General features: G+C 44.2%; 1 protein-coding gene across 1 annotated transcript in view; it reads left to right on the top strand.

Annotated features, from left to right (window-relative positions):
* The first annotated feature begins 156 nt into the window (after positions 1 to 156).
* Positions 157 to 19,134, top strand: part of PSTK (phosphoseryl-tRNA kinase) — a 22,398-nt gene continuing 3,420 nt past the window's right edge. Inside the window, exons 1-6 of the mRNA XM_047073566.1 lie at positions 157 to 733; positions 10,374 to 11,063; positions 13,381 to 13,672; positions 13,905 to 14,103; positions 15,680 to 15,755; positions 16,250 to 16,343. Of these exons, the coding sequence (XP_046929522.1) occupies positions 10,848 to 11,063; positions 13,381 to 13,672; positions 13,905 to 14,103; positions 15,680 to 15,755; positions 16,250 to 16,343 (877 nt within the window). The 5' untranslated portion in view covers positions 157 to 733; positions 10,374 to 10,847. The remainder of the gene's footprint in view (positions 734 to 10,373; positions 11,064 to 13,380; positions 13,673 to 13,904; positions 14,104 to 15,679; positions 15,756 to 16,249; positions 16,344 to 19,134) is intronic.

Below are 19,134 nucleotides of genomic sequence, written 5' to 3' on the forward strand. Positions count from 1 at the left end.
TACGAAAGGAGCTGTGCGCAGACGCGGGGCGAGACTGGCGGGAACGCAGGCGGATTTTTCGACGTTGGTCGGAGGAAGTAGCAGGTGGTGTGGACGACGGTTGTCTGGCCGCCCGGGAGGGTTGGTCCTTCGAGGAGAGTCCATCGTCAGGTAGGAGTGGTGCCGTCGCTGCAGGCGACCTGGAGGCCCTGCTGCCGAGCCTCGCTGTGCCTGCGGTGGACGCCTTGGCCTTCCCGCCGACCGCAGACCCTGGGCGGTGGGTCGGGCCGTGCAGTTGGGGTTTCTTTGACCCCCACGCGGTCCCCCAGCACGTCGTCCCCGCGGGCGGCGGGTGCGTGGATGCCGGCAGCTTGGCTTTAGCAGGCGGAGGTTTGCTCGGTGTCACCGGGCTGCAGTGCAGCCGGGGCGCCGGCCGGACGTCGCCCTGTCGGTGAGCCGCTGGCGCCAGGGCAGGACGGCGGCGGGGTGACCTGGCGCCCTCCAGCCTCGGCGCTGGAGGGGAGGTGTGGAAAGCGGCCAGAGGGGCGGTGGCTGTGAGCAGAAACCTGTCCCGAGCAGAAGTGGGACCCCAGTGCTGGTGGAGTGACATCTGAGCTGGGACTTGAAGGACCTTTAAGCTTTGATTCCGGGAAAAAGGAGCTGATGGAACTTTCTAGTTGCCCCATGGGATAGGAAGGTAACTAGTGCCTCCCCACCACCTCCACCCATCCTCTTCCTGGAAAGGCTTGTGCAGGTGAGTTTTTCATTTTTTGAAAGCAAAAAGGAAATTAGGTCATAGACAAATGGAGCATCAAGTTCAAAAGTGCTTAAATGTAAAGGTACTGGTTTGCAAAGATTTTTCAGTATTCCAGATTCATTCTAGGTGGTCTACATCAGTGTTTTGATTCTAAATATCTTGTTTCCTGTGCTCATACATTAACTTTCACTCATGTTAACATTTTGGGCAGTCCAAAGGAAAATACGCTTTTCTTCAAAATTCCAATCTTGAATTTAAGGAGTGAAATGAATGTTATCTACTGGATTTTGACTTCCTTAAAGAGGCTGAATGACCAGGAGCCAAAACCTAAAGACTCGCATACATTCAGGAAATCACCAGGTCTTGTTACGAAGCTGTAGTCATCCAGACAGTAAAGTACTGTCACAAAAACAGACGCAGATCAAATGGAACAGAATAGAAAACCCAGAAATGGACCCATAATTGTATAGTCAACTAATCTTTGACAAAGGAGGAAAGAATATCCATGCAATGGAAAAAAGTCTTTTCAGCAAATAGTGTTGGGAAAACTGGACAGCAACATGCAGAAGAATGAAAATGGACTGTTTTCTTACACCATACACAAAAATGAATTCAAAATGGATGAAAGACCCTAGACGTGAGACAGAAAACCATCGGAATCCTAGAGGAAAACAATAGGCAGCACCTCTTTGACCTCAGCTGTAGCAACTTCTTACTAGGCACATCTCTAGAGGCAAGGGGAACAAAAGCAAAAGTGAACTTTTGGGACTTCATCAAGATGAAAAGCTTCTGCATAACAAAGGAAACAACGAAACTAAAAGGCAACCTATGGAATGTGAGAAGTTTTGTGCAAATGACATATAAGGGGTTAGTACCCAAAATCTATAAAGAACTTATGAAACTCTACACCCCCAAAATAAATAATCCAGTTAAGAAATGGGCAGAAGGGGGCACCTGGGTGGCTCAGTTGGTTAAGCACCTGACTCTTGATCTCAGCTCAGGTCATGGTTTCGAGTTCCTGAGATCAAGCCCTGTGTGGGACTCTGCACTGACAGCACAGAACCTGCTTAGGATTCTGTCTCTCTGTCTCTCTCTGTCTCTTTCTCTCTCTGCTCTTCCTGCACTCCAGCAAGCATGTGGGTGCTTTCTCTCTTTCTCAAAATAAATATTAAAAATAAATGAGAAGACATGAATAGATACTTTTCCAAAGAAGACATCCAGATGGCTAACAGACACATGAAAAGATGCTCAACATCACTCATCATCAGGAAAATACAAATCAAAACCACAATGAGATACCACCTCATACCTGTCAGAATGGCTAAAATTAACACAGGAAAAAAACAGATGTTGGCAAGGATGTGGAGAAAGAGAAATCCTCTTACACTGTTGGTTGAAATGCAAACTGGTGGAGCCACTCTGGAAAACAGTATGGAAGTTCCTCAAAAAAGTAAAAATATAACTACCCTATGACCCAGCAATTGCATTACTAGGTATTTACCGAAAGGACACAAAAATACTAATTCAAAGAGGTACATGCTCCCTAGTGTTTATGGCAGCATTATCAAGAATAGCCAAAGTATGGAAAGAGCCCAAATGTCCAATGTCCATCAACTGATGAATGGATAGAGATGTGTGGCACGTACACATATGTATATGTATATGTGTGTGTGTGTGTGTGTATATGTATGTGTGTGTATATGTATATATATATATATATATATATATATATGTAATGGAATATTAACCATCAAAAAGAATGAAATCTTAACATTTGTGACAGTGGATGGAGCTAGAGTGTATTATGCTAAGTGAAATAAGTCAGAGAAAGACAAATACCATACGATTCCACTCATATATGGGATTTAAGAAACAAAACAGATGAACATAGGGGAAGGGGGAAAAAGAAAAGCAAACCATGAGACCCTTAACTATAGAGAACAAACAGGGTTGATGGAGGGAGCTGAGTATTACGGAGGACACTTGTGAGGAGCACAAGTGTTATATGTGAGTGATGAATCACCAAATTCTACACCTGAAACTAATTTTTACCATATATGTTAACTAGCTGCAATTTAAATAAAAGCTTGAAATAGAAAATAAATCACCAGGTCTTGATTTTCTTAAAGGAAATCTTTCTCATCTTTCTTCATCTCTGCTTCTTATTTTTAAGCACTAGCTTTCATCTGAACAATTCCAGGAGTTTCTTTACTGTCATTAGCCTTCTCTGTCTTTTTTAAATGTTTTATATATTTTTGAGAGAGCACAAGCAGGGGAGGGGCAGAGAGAGGGGGGGACAGAGTATCGGAAGTGGGCTCCACCACTGATAGTGGTGAACTCAACTTGGGGCTTGACCTCACGAATCTCGAGATCATAACCTGAGCCAAAGTTAAGCACTCAACCAACTGAGCCACCCAGGCACCCCCTCTCTTTTTTTTTAAGTGAGCTCTATGCCCAATGTGGGACTTGAACTCGTGACCTCATGATCAAGGGTTGCATGCTCTACTGACTGACCCAGCTAGGCACCCCTAGCCATCATTCTCATACCCTCCATTTCATCCTCTACACTGCCCTCTGTCCCTTCTGATGCTTGATGTCACCATCACCTTTTCTGCTTAGCACGGCATAAAAGGCCCTTGGTACTGTGACTCCTGCCTGCCTCTTTCCACATACTGCCTCCTCCTTTTGCACATACTTTTCCCTCTATCTAGAATCCCCTTTCTTTGGGTAGTAGGGAATGTCCTCTTTATCATTCAAAACCAAGCAGATATCCACTTTGCTACGGAATTAAACTAATTTCTCTGTAGTATGCTTACCCCTTTTAAGTATGTGAAGAAAAACCACAGCTGGATGGTAAAAAACAGATTTTATTTAGAACTATTGCAATAGGAGATAGACCTCTATATACAACCAGGCTCAATTCTCTCTCTCTCTTTTTAAGTTTATTCATTTTGAGAGAGAATGAGGGATGGGTAGAAAGAGGGAGAGAGAATCCCAAGCAGCCTTCGCACTGTCAGCACAGAGCCTGACACATAGCTCAAACTCACGAACTGTGAAATCATGACCTGAGCCAAAACCAAGAGTTGGGTGCTTAACCGACTGAGCCACCCAGGTGCCCCAAACCAGGCTCAATTCTGAATATATCATGGACAAGTGGGAATTTATAGGCAAGGAGCAGGGTGGGGAGTCTATAATGGAAAATTATGAAGAGGAAACATCAGGGGTCCGGGGAATTCTGGCTAAAACCAGCCTAATAGAACATTTGCCGATGAGAGGCCAGGATGGTCAGCACTTGGGGGATGGTGGAAGATAAGGAACCTGATTAAATATCAAGGGTGATCAGATCTGGAGGATGGGGGACTCTTGCTAAACTGACTTGGCAGCAGATCTCTTACTATAACTAGATTTTACAAGGAAGTGCACAGATGAGCCTAGGAGTAGATTTCAGGATCCTGAGTGATCAAGCAAAGAGTCTTTGTTAGATACGATAATTCTGCAGTTTCAGACTTTATCAGTTTACATAGTTGTGTTCTCTACTATCTGTAGGCTTGTCAAGATTAGCAATTATTTTATGCCTTCTAGAGGTGTTGAGCACATGTTTGTTGTATGGAATTGACAAATTGGCAAAGGCTGGGTGACAGCTTTATCACGAACTAAGACACCGAAAAAGGCAAAACGAGTAAATTCAGTCATATGCTTTTTTCTTCAAAGCCAATGTGGTGGTTGTTCAGAACTGATCTCAATCTTACTATGAAAAATTACTTTTGTCATGAATTGCAACTAACTTTTTTCCCTGTTTTCCCCTTTGAAATAAATCATAAAATGTATGTCAATAACAATACAATTCCCACCAATATCACTAGGATGAACTATGCAATTTTTAACTCACCTATTTTAAAGTTTATTATAGCTTATTAAAATGTAAGAACTCAATGTGCTCTTTAGGAGCATTTTTCCAGTCTGTTTTCAGAATATAAGCCAATGCATACTGAAAGGTACATTTTAGAAAAAAAAGTGAGTTGGAGTATTTATTTTCCTGAACCTATTCATTTAGTAATACAACAGTTTAAATGTTGACCATCTTAATTTTAAGTAGAGTTACTTCTTACTGTATATGTCCTGCCTTTTAGCCAGGAGTATACTCCCCATGAAGGTGGTTATAGGAACTTCTCTTCCTTCCCAACAAGTACCACTTGGATTGTGCCTCCTTCCATTTCTGGCTCTTGCAAGGTCCCACAATTGCCAGGAATTCCCTTCCTCTCACCCTGCCTCCATATGGGCCTGTAATTAAGGAAGGAGTTGGGAAAGAAACAATGACTTCCTGTCCTTTCCCCCCAATTCTTGTTTATAGGTATTTCCCACCCGATCTCATTTATAACCTCTCTTCTGGTTAGCAACATTGCTGTACTCTATAAAGTTTTTAATACAGCCTGACTTCAACCTTTGTGAGGAAATGTGGAAATGATGGGGAAGCTCTTGATCTAGAGCTGAATCTGTGCTCACATCCATGATGTTGACTATGTAACATCTTCTTATACTAAAGTTGCTTTGTCCAGTAAAAGGGTTAACTTGTTCGAAACGTGCACATTCCAAAAAAGTCCTGGCTCTTACCCAGCTCCTGGAAATACCCTCTAAGCTGTTGGCATATCCTGCTTGATAAAATTGTCTTTTAACTAGGGGCCTTGGACCCCACCATCTTGAGGTTATGCTAACAGTTGGATTTATGGTGAGGGGCCACATTCTATCAGTTTGACCCTTGAAAGGGCTGAAGACTGAGTAACTAACGTCAGCACATGGGTGCTACATGCCTACCTGACTGACCCCCAATAAAAACCTTAGACACCAAGACTCGGAGGAACTTCCTTGGTTGGCAACACCCTGCACATGATGTCGCACATCATTGCTGGGAGAATTAAGTGCTGTCGTTACAACTCCACTGGGAGAAGACAACTGGAAGCTTGCACCTGGTCTCACCTGGATTCTACCCTATGTGCCTTTGCTCTACTAGTTTTAATCTGCACCCTTTCATGTTTAAGAATCTGTTATAAGGCACACACAGGAGCAAGACATGGTTATATCTCACAGCCATGTTAGATTCGTAACCATGGGTATAACAGCTTTTCTGAGTCCTAACAAATCATTGAGCCCAAGGATTGTCTTGGGGACTACAACACAGTTGTGGTCATCAGTATATGTCAAGAATTGGACAGGGGCGCCTGGGTGGCTCAGTCGGTTGAGCGTCCGACTTCAGCTCAGGTCGTGATCTCACAGTTCGTGAGTTCAAGCCCCGCGTCGGGCTGTGTGCTGACAGCTCGGAGCCTGGAGCCTGCTTCAGATTCTGTGTCTCCCTCTCTCTCTGCCCCATCCCCACTCATGCTCTGTCTCTCTCTGTCTTAAAAATAAATAAAATATTAAAAAAAAAGAATTGGACATTCTTCCATTAAGTAACAGCATTTAAATTCTAACTGGGGAAAATAGTAGTTTTATTAGGAGATAGTGTGTATGGTTTCTAAAAAGAACCCCACGCTACTGTTAAATGATATTCTTGCTTCCCTACCTCTACCCACACATCACTATCCTAGAGTCTTAGTAAAGAGAATAATTTTAAAATAAAGTTAGGGGAAAATATTTGAAAATACAAATAGAGGTGTTAGGGGTGAGGTAGGTAGGAGTCACATAACTGTGTCTTGTTGCTCTGTGTGCCTTACAACAGATTCTTAGACACTTTGATGTAGGACCCCTTTATACCCTTAAATTACTGAAAACTGCAAAGAGGTTTTGTTTGCATGTTTTACTTTTGTAACTTAAAAAAATTAACAACTTGTTCTGCTTGTATCTACAGCCGTATACACTAATGTGAATGAATTCAGTAAAAAGACTAGATTGAAAAGGTAACCAGCATGAGTAACATGGTATCTATGGAAAAATCTACTCCAGCTTCAGAATACCTGGCTTAAAATGAACTTTCGTAATGGACCCATTTCATGGGATTGTCTTATCCTGCATTCTTGGGAACTCGGCAGTGACCGAGGTTGTTCACCTAGAATTTTAAGATCTGGGTGAACCAACTCTTCTTTTGATAAGTTCATAATGCAGGAAAGTAGCATCTGAGCTAAATGAGTTGTAGGATGTATTTTGTGACTTTTTGTTGTGTTTTTGTGACACTTGTGCTTTCTGAAGAAGTAACCCATCAAATATTCTACGTAATATGCTCACAACCCACTTTGAATATTGTGTGCTTCCTAAAAAATTACCCATCTTTATGCATAATTACAGAATTTTGAAGTATGTTTATTAATGTTCCCCCCCACACAGGGATAAGTTATAATATTGGACTTCAGGAAAAAGGGAAACTATAAAATCCTTGTAGGATTTTTACCTTTGATAGCTGTATTTTTGTATACAATACATATGAACAGCCAAGGTACATTTTCTTAATTGGTAGTTGTATTTATCTCTACATGCTGTGGACATTTTACTTTTCTCACTTTCCTCAAATATTAGCTTTTTTTTTTTTAACAGCAGGGGAGGTCTTTATTTATGTGCAGATATCTAATATTTAACACAGTATCTGATACACAAGTACCAAGTGAACATTGAGTGAATAACTTTCAGTGTTAAAATACATGGCTCACTAGACTGTTGAGTTTGTTTTAAACATCTTTGTAACTATTTTAAGCATAGAACAATGGTAGGAAGGAAACAGTAAGAAAGCCCATTAGAAATCTCTAGGAGTTGTTTTCTTCCAAAAGAGTTGTTTAGAAAGTTTAAGAAACCAAGAAATTGAAATGTGTAGCATCACTGCTCCTATGAACTAGAGGTTGACAACATCCAGATCCTCCATTATCTTGGCAGAACTGCTTCTCGTACCTGTGATTTTGTCCTCAGACACTTTGCTGGTTGTTAGGGTTGCGATTAATGATTTTTCTGGCATGGAGTACCCACTGTCAGCACAGTAGAATGATTGACTCTCTCACACTACCAGGGGCAGAGCAGTCTTTGAGAAATCAGAAAAACACTACATATTGTAAAATTACTTCAAGATCTGGTAACATTTCAGTATCTGGCTCACATTTTGAGATACCTTTGTTAGGATTTTTAAAAGCTCAATGAAGAGATAAGATTGGTGACTTGAAGATGATTCAACTGAAAACGATATTGATAGTGTCAGAGAGGAGCCAGTAAGCTTACAAAGTTTTGTGCCAGCCTGAAGTTTACAGGAGTTTTTGAAACGGGTATGAACAAATACCTCACTGGAGAGCAAAGAAAGGGAAGTTCGTTTTCACAGGCCCATGAGGAGATGGCAGCTAACGGGACAAGCACTTACTAAATGTCTACCAGGCAACGGACTCGCTTGTGTTAATCTTCTCAGCAGTGAGAAGTGAGAAATTGGAGAGGTTGTGAACAATGCCATGTTTGGGTTAAGGTAAAGATTGTAAAAAATCTGCAGGGGTTCCAGAAGGCTTAGCTCTGGGAATTAGTAAAGAAAGCGAGCAAAAGAGGTGAGGAGTGAGATTTTATATTACTATTGCTGTGACTGAGGAAATCTGGGCTTTGGCAAGCTAGATTGTTAGCAATTTGTTAGCAGCTGAAGAACTTGAGTGCTGAGTTGGCAGAAAACAGCGTTAGTGACCGGAGGAGAAAACCTGCTTCTGAAGATACTGGGGATGTCAGAAGGTGGAATCTCGGGGCGTCTGGGTGGCTCAGTCAGTTGGGTGTCCGACTTCGGCTCAGGTCACGATCTCGCAGTCCGTGAGCTCAAGCCCCGCATCGGGCTCTGTGCTGACAGCTCAGAGCCTGGAGCCCGTTTGAGATTCTGTGTCTCCCTCTCTCTCTGACCCTCCCCCGTTCATGCTCTGTCTCTGTCTCAAAAATAAATAAAAATGTAAAAAAAAAAAAAAAAAAAAAAAGGTGGAATCTCTGATTTTGGAAGTGTCCTTTTGAGCCCTTCACTCACAATCAGGAAACTTAACCCCAGAGCTGTCACACACTGTTTTGTGTTCACTTGCTCTCAGGCAAATACAGCTTCCCCTTCAGGACAAATTGACATGTTTGCAACGGGCAGCTGAAGCAAAGCGAACTGGAAGCGCTCGTGAGAAGAATGAACAGCCTCCAACATGGGAGACTTAGCGGAGGCAAAAACCGGAATCCGGAGCTGGGCACCCCCCACGTGGTAGTCAGGAGACCTTGGCCAGGCAAGAGTCGGGGAGTGCCTGCGGCTCTGAGGGGCAGAACTGAGAGAACAGAACTAGCAAGGTCAGGTCTGTCAAGCAGCCTCACTACAAGTTCAGAGCAGAGTGACTGCTCCAGCAGGAAGGGTTACTGACCCACCCCCTTGCTTCTGAGAGGATCAGAACGGACAGAAGGATGATAATTGGGGTGCACTTAGTGACAATGCCCGTGTGGCAATCAACTTAAGAGCGATTTAAGTCAATTTGAACAAATCCTAAGCAAGAGTGACCTGTGCCCCTTCAGATTATGTGTTTGTATATGAGTCAAAAGGGCCACAAATGTCTCTCGAGGATGGGCTTGCTTTTTGGTCACTGTGATTACTGCAATGACACCAAAAATAGATCAGTCTGATTATGGGTACTAGAATCCGACAGAGCAATGAAAGTTTGGGTCCTTTCCCTCCCCTAAGTTCTTAGCATACTCAGCTTTATCCTTTTTTTTTTTTTTTATGTTTTTTGTTTTGTTTTTAGTGTTTTTACTTTTGAGAGCATGTGAGTGCGGAAAGGGAAGAGAAAGAGGGAGACACAGAATCAGAAGCAGGCTCCAGGCTCTGAGCTGTCAGCACAGACCCTGAGGCAGGGCTTGAACTCACAAGCTGTCAGATCATGATCTGAGCTGAAGTCAGACGCATCAAGGACTGAGCCACCCAGGCGCCCCTTAGCTTCATTCTTAAATCAACTGACATGGGAGGGAAGGGGAAAGGAGGTTCAAGGGGAGGGCACTAAAGGGCAGAGACACCCAATGTCACTAAGCAAGACTTTTTAAGTTCCAAGCAGCTACCTGCTTAGGCTGAATAGAACTTCTAAATTTCTGCTCAAAGTTCTGTATCTTCATTGCTGACGCCATATATTTGAGTTCGGGGCAGTCTGCAACTCAGCAACCACTGCCATACTGCCTTTTGGTTGGGGACCTTGGGCTTGCTGCCCCACTGTCATAATATTCCTTCCTCATTCTTGCACTGGACCAATGGCAGAATGTCATGAAATTAAGAGTATGTTTAACTCGTGGCTCAGCTTCAACAGAAAAAAGAAAATGTACATACACGTGCCGTGTCAATTTATACCAGATTTAACATTGGGTTACCGATTGTATTTTGCCCCTGTATGTGGATTCTAACCTCACTTGTTCACATTTTGAACATACCACTTTACGACTGAGAAGTAATCCCCTTTAAAATAAGGTGTAAGTTAGAATCCGAATTCAACTTCTCTACACTACATCTGCACACAAGGAGTTTGTCTTATACCTCTCCACAGCTTAGTATTTGAACGCTAAAATACCTACTGTCCTCTGCATGAAAGCATTGGAACTGAGGTCTAGGGATGTTCTATCCGGCCTCCACTTCCTCGCACTTGCTGTAACTCAGGGCACAGTAACTTTTTTTCCTGCCACCTGTCACATTTAGGAGGGGCAGTGGAGCGCGGCCGTGGGACTCTCAGCTTCGCCTACTATGCTGACCTCCAGCACTTGACCTTTCAAAGACCGCTAGAGAAAGACGCCCAAAGCTTCTTCCGGGATCTTCCAGGGCCGGGTACTTGGTCGTAGCAAGACCGAGGCGCACTTCCTAGTGGCTTGCAAGTTTCCAGCGGGGAGGACAAATCTAACTGAACACTGAGGCCACCTCTCTGACCTTTGGAAAATGGCCGGAGGTTAGGAAACGCATCACCGCGGCCTGCCGAGCCCAGAGGACTCGCCTCACAAACGGGGGCCCTCGCAAACAGGCGGGCCGCGCACGGGGCCAGGATTGGAAGACCCGCCGGGTGCCCCCTCCCGGCCCCAGGCGGCGCGGCGCGGCAGGGCTGTGGGAGACTGCGCGTGCGCGCTGGGCGGCCGGTTCCGGAGACGACGTCCCCAGCCGCCTCCCGTCTCCCGCGACAGCATGAAGACCGCCGAGGACGCCAGAGGAGTGCATGGCGAGGGGCCGCGGAAGCTAGGCCTCTGCCTCCTCTGCGGCCTGCCCGCGGCAGGAAAATCGACCTTCGCGCGGGCCCTAAGCCCCCGGTTACGGCAGGAGCGCGGCTGGGCCGTCGGCGTGGTCGCCTATGATGACGTCATGCCGGACGCGTTCCTCGAGGAGGCGAGCGCGCGGCCGTTGGTCAGTACGGAGGGGGCGGGGCCTAGCCTGTGGTCGCAGAAGGACATAGAGGGGCTCCACCTAAATGCTGGACTGCCCCTTGTGTGGGAGGTGCGGCCCTGACGGAGCGGGGGAGACTGGAGTTCGAGAGAAGTGGAGTGGGTGGAGTTGGTTTAACGTAGACTGTGTCGACTCCGTCTTAGAAGGATTCGTCGCAGAGATTTATGTGTATATTTGGGGCCTGTACGGATTGTGTATTGCATACAGTGAGTCTTAAGACGGCGTTAGGTTTTGTCGGCGTGCAGGATGGTACCCTCCCGCCCCCATCCCCATCCCCATCCCCATCCCCATAGACAAGTATGCTTTTGTTTTTTGGTTTTTTTTTCAACGTTTATTTATTTTTGGGACAGAGAGAGACAGAGCATGAACGGGGGAGGGGCAGAGAGAGAGGGAGACACAGAATCGGAAACAGGCTCCAGGCTCTGAGCCATCAGCCCAGAGCCCGACGCGGGGCTCGAACTCACGGACCGCGTGATCGTGACCTGGCTGAAGTCGGACGCTTAACCGACTGCGCCACCCAGGCGCCCCTACTTTTGAAAAGTCCTTTAGGAAGATCGTACTTAGGAGAGGGACAGAATCTCTTAAAAACTTCACAGCCAGTTTAACGTCCAGCCACCGGTGAATTCTTGTGGGTCTTCAAGTTTACACAGTTGGGAACTTTTTTTTTTTTTAAGATAAAGGATAAAAAATTATGAATAACAAAATTACTAGGTTCCCTCCCATGACAATAGAAAGCTGTACAAATGAAGGGGCTGGTGTCTGAAGCTCTCTCTTCACTCATTTCCGGGTACATCTGCCTCTGCCAGCATTAGGAAAAGACGGCTGTTTCTCAGGTGACCACCAGATGAAGTAATGGGCTTGTGTTTAGGCACCTACTTACATATAGGTACTTATAGATTCTCTTTAAGCCTTCAAATCACACTCTGTGCAGCGAGATGTATCCCCTTGGAGAAGCACAAGAAAAGTGCGACCTCTGGGGAAGAGTGGATTCATATCTCCCATCTCGTTCTCCCCCTAGACTAAATACTCTTCGACAGATTCTGAAAAATTGAGCTAGATTTGTCGTTCAGTACCTGTGTGTAGGTGGAGGCATCTAAATAAAATATGAATATGATGTGATTCCACTCTCTATATATGTAAAATTATAGTACGTTCGGTGGCTGGCAACTGTATGTATTCTGTCCCGTTCTTGTTCTAATTATGAGATGACTACAGTTATCAAGTCCCTGGTGGCACTAGATTTAGTTGGATGATAGTATTTTCGCCACTTGAGTGAAAGCTGAAAGTTGGTGAGATGTATGGTTGTATTTACTGGGCCATTTCCTCACTTTTATTGTTACAGTTTTTCCACTCCTCCCTGTAGACGGAGACTGTGGGACTCAACTAGTCACCATGAGTAGGAAATCTCACCTTTTAGGAAGTGATCGTGTTTTCCTTCTCCGTAGGTTTAGCTGATGTATTTGTTGTATGTGCTGTAACGTCAGTGATGTGGTAAGGCATGGACAGGCAGGAGAGGGACCCTTATCTCCTATTCCTATGTTTTCTCTCCAGACTGGACCTGCTCTCCACAGTCCTTGAGTGGCACAAGATTACCTATGTTCTCAAGTTACTTATTCTCTTCCCTTCAGTCTAGCTTTCCCCATCCCATTCCAACTCTGTTGTGAGCCTCAAGGCTTTTCACCCTGACCCAGGTGCCTTTCGGCAGATCTTTTCTGTCCACAACTTTTCTCATCTCAAGGACAAACCAGCGTTGCTTTGTCTAAGCCAATTTTATTTTGTCAGGATATTGATTTTGGCTCATTTCTCTTGGATGGTAACAGCTTTTCATTCTTCCATTTATTTACTCATTCAGTCATTTTCTGTACTGGAGCACCTCTTACGTGCCTGACCGTCTGCTGGAGGCCAGTTAGACCATGGACTGTTGATTGAGCAGAGAGTTAGAGATGTGCAAATGCCTCAATAGTGTAAGCCCCATTAGGGTGGAGACCCCGTCTGTGCAAAGCAGGATGTCATGTAGGCAAGGGAGGGTCTGAGCTGCCTCCTGCGTGGATGTGTCTGTGGAGACTTCAGAGGACTATCCTCAGGGAGTAGGAGTTTCTGGGCAGAGGAAACAGGATATCGGAAGACATAGGAGGCAAGGTGAAACAAGTTGTGCTCAGAGAATTCCACATGGTTTGGCTCTGTGAGCTGAGATGTTCACGTGGGGTGGAAGGCGATAGGCCGGAGCACCCTGTTGACCAAAGCCCAATATAAATTGTGATTTTTCCCTCTTTTGTAGCCATCCCAATGGAAGTTGCTTCGACAGGAACTGTTGAAGTACCTAGAATACTTCTTGTTGGCTGTCATTAACGGGTGTCAGATGTCTACCCCACCCAACAGGACTGAAGCCATGTGGGAGGATTTTATAACCTGCTTAAAGGATCAAGATCTGATATCTTCTGCTGCACCGGAGGCCCGGTCTTGCTATCTCTTAACGAAGACTGCTGTTTCTAGACCTTTGTTTTTGATTTTAGATGACAACTTTTATTATCAAAGTATGAGATACGAAGTCTACCAACTGGCTCGGAAACGTAATTAAAACATTTTTTTTCTTACACACAGACACTTGTTTGCCTATCAAAATCACGACTGCTTTTAGTGAGAATTGAATTGGATCAGGAAGTTAGTATAGATTTACTTAATTTTCAAAGCTAGATGTTCAGTATTTTCCTGCCACAGCTGGGATAATTTGCCTGATTTGTTTATTTTGCATTTTGGAAAAAATAGTGCACCACTGATTTCATGGTTTCACATTGCTTTCAGATTCATTAGGCTTTTGCCAGCTTTTTTTAGATTGTTCTCTGGAGACCTGTTTACAGAGGAATGGCCAGAGACCCCAGGCGCTGCCTGCCGAGACCATCCACCTGATGGGAAGAAAGCTGGAAAAGCCCAACCCCGAGAAAAATGCTTGGGAACACAACAGCCTCACAATTGAGAGTTCAGAATGTTCTTCTGAAGCCAGGTATCCTACGCAAAGCTGACCTTAGCTGGGTGCCTCCCTGAGGGAGCACTGTGCCCTTGGCTTTACCCAGGTCCACTCGGTTAACCTTTACACAAACATGGAGATTGCTCTCTCTCCTCTCTAGAGAAGAGGCAACTGAGTGAGAAAGTTAGTTTGCCCAGAGTCCCCGAGCTCGTGGTAGCTCAGATGTGAACCCAAGTTTGCTGGCGCACATGTGCTCTTGTTAAGACTATGTTCTCCCAGGGGCGCCTGGGTGGCTCAGTCTGGTTAAGCATCTGACCCTTGGTTTCAGGATCTCACAGCTTGGGAGTTCCAGCCCCAACATCGGGCTCTGTGCTGACAGTGCAGAGCCTGCTTGAGATTCTCTCTCTCTCTCTCTCTCTCTCTCTCTCTCTCAAGATACATAAATAAACTTAAAAAAAAAAAAAAAAAAAAAAGACTAGGTTCTCCCAGAGATCAGAGCAGGGAATGCAGAGTTGGACACATCTTTGAAACTCTTGCCACAGTAGCACAGTCTAAATAGGTTGCCCAGTAATTTTCTCACAGAAAGAAAGAGAGTGGAAGTGGTCTGGAGTCCTAATTTTGACTCAGACCCCCCTGCAGTTACACCACCACGTATATGTGATGCCTGTGGGCTGCGGTGCTAATGCTTTCGTTTGTGATGTATGTCTTGAGAGTTCTACAGCCGCACATTTCTAATGGAATTTTCGCAGATGATGGAAATGTACTACATTTGTACTGTCCAGTGTAGTAGCTGCTGGCCACATGTGACTATTGAGCACTTGAAATATAGCCGGTGCATCTGGCGGCCTGAATTTTAAATTTTATTTTAATTACTGTAAACTTAAATAGCCTCATGGCTAGTGGCTATTTTCTCAGACAGCACAGTTCTAGAGCTATTTTGCCCTCATTTTCTTAGCTCCTGCCTAACTGTTGTCCACAGGGGACCAGCAGTTTTTAAATGGCTAATTTTTAAAATTCACTTTGTTTTCACTTATCCACTTGTCACTGTCTGAAATTATACATTTTTGCTGATTTAATTATCTGTCTCCTAATGGAGATGATGTAACCACTGCTGGACTTAGAAAGTGTAGGGATCTTCCTGTACCCCCAACTTATAGCACATAGTTTCACATACATAGTAGTAAATGAATGGATTCTACCTGAACCCTCCATGGCCCCTTGACCAGCGAGGAACTTTGCTAATCCCCATCCAGTAAATAAGAAGCCAGAAAGAAGTCCCTTCTTGAGGAAATAAAGTAGAGTTATAGTAGCACTTAATGAGGGAAAAGAGAGAATTCCTTTTCAAAGCTTATTGAAATGAGTCTTAGAAAATTAGTATTTTTTTAAATAAGGGGATTCTTTTGCCTTCTAACTTGTTTTCAGCTTCTCCATTTGGATTTTGTAAGTAGAAGGTAGCTTCCAAATCTTTTCATTTTTTACCCCTTTGGCTTAGGATCCTTTGGATTATAGCATGTTTATTCCTCTAGAATTCAATTCAGTATTCATAAACACAGGTTCTTTTTAAAAAAGATGTTTGATAGAAGGATTCATTTTATCTCACCTTCTCTTCTAGCCTGAAGTTGACCGATTTATTGCTTACTGCTTTGGAAAATCCAGTAAAATATATTGAGGACAATGTGGAACAAAAGGTAAATCTTCCAGTATAGATGTGGTATAAATGGCAAGGTACAACTGTTTGAAGGAAGGTCTTTCTGAGCTGAATGTAAAAAAGAATATGAGTAAAATGTGAAAAATGCCTTTGTCACCGCCTTGGCATCTCAGCAGGACTCTACTTATGACAACTGGCTGCAGTGGCATCCTGGTGGCCACGGGCAGCAGCTGGTCAAAGCCGACTGTCACATTTTCCGAAATATTAGAGCCTGTTAACATATGTTGGTGTTGGTAGCTTGAGACGGACAAGGACAGGAGCACTTGCACCGCACATGGTGACAAACGCTGTAGACGGAGAGCCCATTATTGGACAGATTGTCAGCCCCCGTCATCTAGATGGGATCTCGGGAGGGACAGCTGGAACAGAAAAGCCACCGTAACTTTCCTTGTAGTCTCATCAGAAACACATCACAGTTTAGCCACCTCTTTTATAAAACTACCTAACTTCAGTAACGATGTCTGTGTTGCATAGGAAGCAGACAGAATCATTTGTTCAACCAACCTTCTTCATCAAGCCGATCAGATGCTCCGAAGGATTGTCTCTCAGACAATGAAGGAAGCAAAAGGTATGTTGAGCAGTCGTGTGGGGTTTAGTTGATACAACTCTCCTGCTGTTCTTGTTCCCTTGGGTAGTTGGTTAGCTTTCCGTCACAACGTTGACATCGTTTTTAGTTTCACCATGCAACTGGATTATAGAAAACTAAAAATTCTACCCCCAGAACAGGGTATTCATCCATCCAGTACATTTTTATTGAGTGGCTACTCTGTACTAGGCTTTATTCTAGATACTAGGGTGTCAGCAGGGAGCAGAACATTACTTTGAGGAGACAGACAGATAAATACATGAGTCTCTGCTGGTGCCCTGAAGAAAAATAAAGTAGGGTAAGGCAGTGGAGGGTGATGGGAGAGCTTCTTTTAAAAACTGTTTTTTAATGTTTTTTTGTTTTGTTTTTATTTTTGAGACAGAGAGAGACAGAGCATGAGCTGGGGAGGGGGAGAGAGAGGGAGACACAGAATCCGAAGCAGGCTCCAGGCTCTGAGCTGTCAGCACAGAGCCCAACGCGGGGCTCGAACTCACAAACCGCGAGATCATGACCTGAGCTGAAGTCGGATGCTCAACCGACTGAGCCACCCAGGCACCCAGGAGAGCTTCTTTTAAAGGGTAATCAGGAAGGCTTCTCAGAGGTGGTATTTAAGCAGAGATATGAATAACGGAAAGAGTCAGCATGCAGATATCTGGAGATAGATCATTCCACGCAGTGGACACAGGTGCAGAAACCCCGAGGTGAAGTTATTTGGTAGGTCTTAGAGCAGAAAAGAGGCCACTGAATCGGGTGAAATAAGGAATGGGGAGAGGTGGTCAGGGGCCACATGTCCAGTCAGCAAGCTCAGTGGATTGTCAGTCTGAACTTAGATGGCATGTGTGGTCGTTTTATAAAAGAACTCCTTTAGGGGTGCCTGGGTGGCTCGGTTGGTTAAGCGTCCAACTCTTGATTTTGGCTCGGGTCATGATCTCATGATTCATGGGATCAAGACGCGTGTCAGGCTCTGTGATGACGGTGCAAAGCCTGCTTGGGATTCTCTTTCCCTCTCTCTCTCTCCTTCCCCTCTCTCGTTCTCTGTGTCTCAAAATAAATGAATATTAAAAAAAATTACTCCTTTCGCTTTTAAATGTTGAACTCTACACTATATTTAAAATCTGACTTAAAAACTAATAGCCTACCGTTTCTTTAGCTTTTACATGCTAAGTGCCTTATACATACTGTTTCCAGTCTTGACAGCCTCATGAGGTAGGTGTAATTTTATAAATGGGGAAATGAAGGTTCTGAGAGGATCAAGTAACTTACCCAAGGCTGAACAGCTACTAGATACGTGGACAACCTGGGTTCAGAGTCAAGTGACTCTAGTTTATGTTTTCTGTTACGCTCCCTGCATCATCGGCATCTATTATTAACACCTTTACGACAACATCTATTATTAACACCTTTACAACAGTTTCTTGGAAGAAGAAACAATACACTAACCATATGGTGTGTTTCATACTTTTTTTTTTTTAACCACGATCCAGAAGCAGATTTTATCTTGTACCCGAGACTGTAGCTCAGTACACGAACACACACGTGCGTAGCAACAAGTTTCACAGAACCCTCACGTTTGGTGAGCTCTTCTATGATCTTTTTGATTCCATTTTAGAGAAACACAGCTTGCAACCTGCATCTCACTTGTAGGTTATAATCCAGAGTTTGAAAAACACGGGCCTGGAACAGAAACAGCAGCATAATTAGAATAAAAACAAAAATAGTTGCAGGAGCTGGGGCTCAATCATTTGCCTGCCTTGTCTTCTGTATAAAATGAAGAGAAGGGGAGGAGATAGGATTACGCTCAAATCACTCTTGACTTATTTCCCACCCATTAAAAAAAAACTTTTTTTTTTTTTTTTTGGTGAGGGAGGTGGTCGTAGCATCTAGATCTATGCTTAAATGAAATTAGAAATTCATTTCTCCTACCACCAAGAAAATGAAAAGACAACCCACAGATCAGGAGAAAATCCTCGCAAATCATCTATCTCATAAGGGACTTGCATCCAAAACAGATAAAGGACTCTTACCACTCAATAATAAAGATAACCCGGTTTTAAAAACGGGCAAAGGATCTGAATAGACATTTCCCCAGGGAAGATACACAAGTGGCCCACAACCACAAGAAGACACACTTGACATCATTAGTCATCAGGGAGACGCAAACCAAAACCACGAGCGGCCACTGCACCCACTCACTAGGCCAGCCAGAATCAGAAAGTCCAAGAGGCGGTGAGCACGTGGGGAAATCCGAACCCTCGTCCGCTGCTGGTGGGAATGGGAAGCAGTGCAGCTGCTTTGGCAAACCACCGAGCACTTCCTGCAGCGAGTAAGTGTAGTCACCACGGGACCCAGCAATTGCACTGCCAGGAAAGAGAAGTGAAAACGTACGTTCATATAAAAATGTGAACACAAATGTTTGCGTCAGCATTATTCATCGGAGCCAGGATGAGCCTTGAAAATGTTAGACTAAGTGAAAGAAGCCATCACAGAAGTCCACGTGTTGCTTGAGTTCAGTCATGTGAGAGATCCAGAAGGGAGAAATCTAGAGGCACAGAACCCAACGTGGGACTCTATCTCCTGAACCTCGAGATCATGACCTGAGCTGAGACCAGGAGTCAGACACTCAACCGACTGAGCCACCCAGGTGCCCCCTGAGTTGGAGTCTAAATTAATAAAGGGTATATAGTATGCAAATTTATTTCAATAAAGCTGTTTAATATAAAAATCTAGTTCCTCAGTCACATTACCCACGTGGCTAGTGGCTGCTGTATTGAAG

Source organism: Lynx rufus, unplaced genomic scaffold, assembly GCF_022079265.1.
Source record: "Lynx rufus isolate CCGP_SWC_20201006 ecotype Redwood Valley unplaced genomic scaffold, mLynRuf1.p SCAF_11, whole genome shotgun sequence".
In the NCBI taxonomy this organism is placed as follows: domain Eukaryota; kingdom Metazoa; phylum Chordata; class Mammalia; order Carnivora; family Felidae; genus Lynx; species Lynx rufus.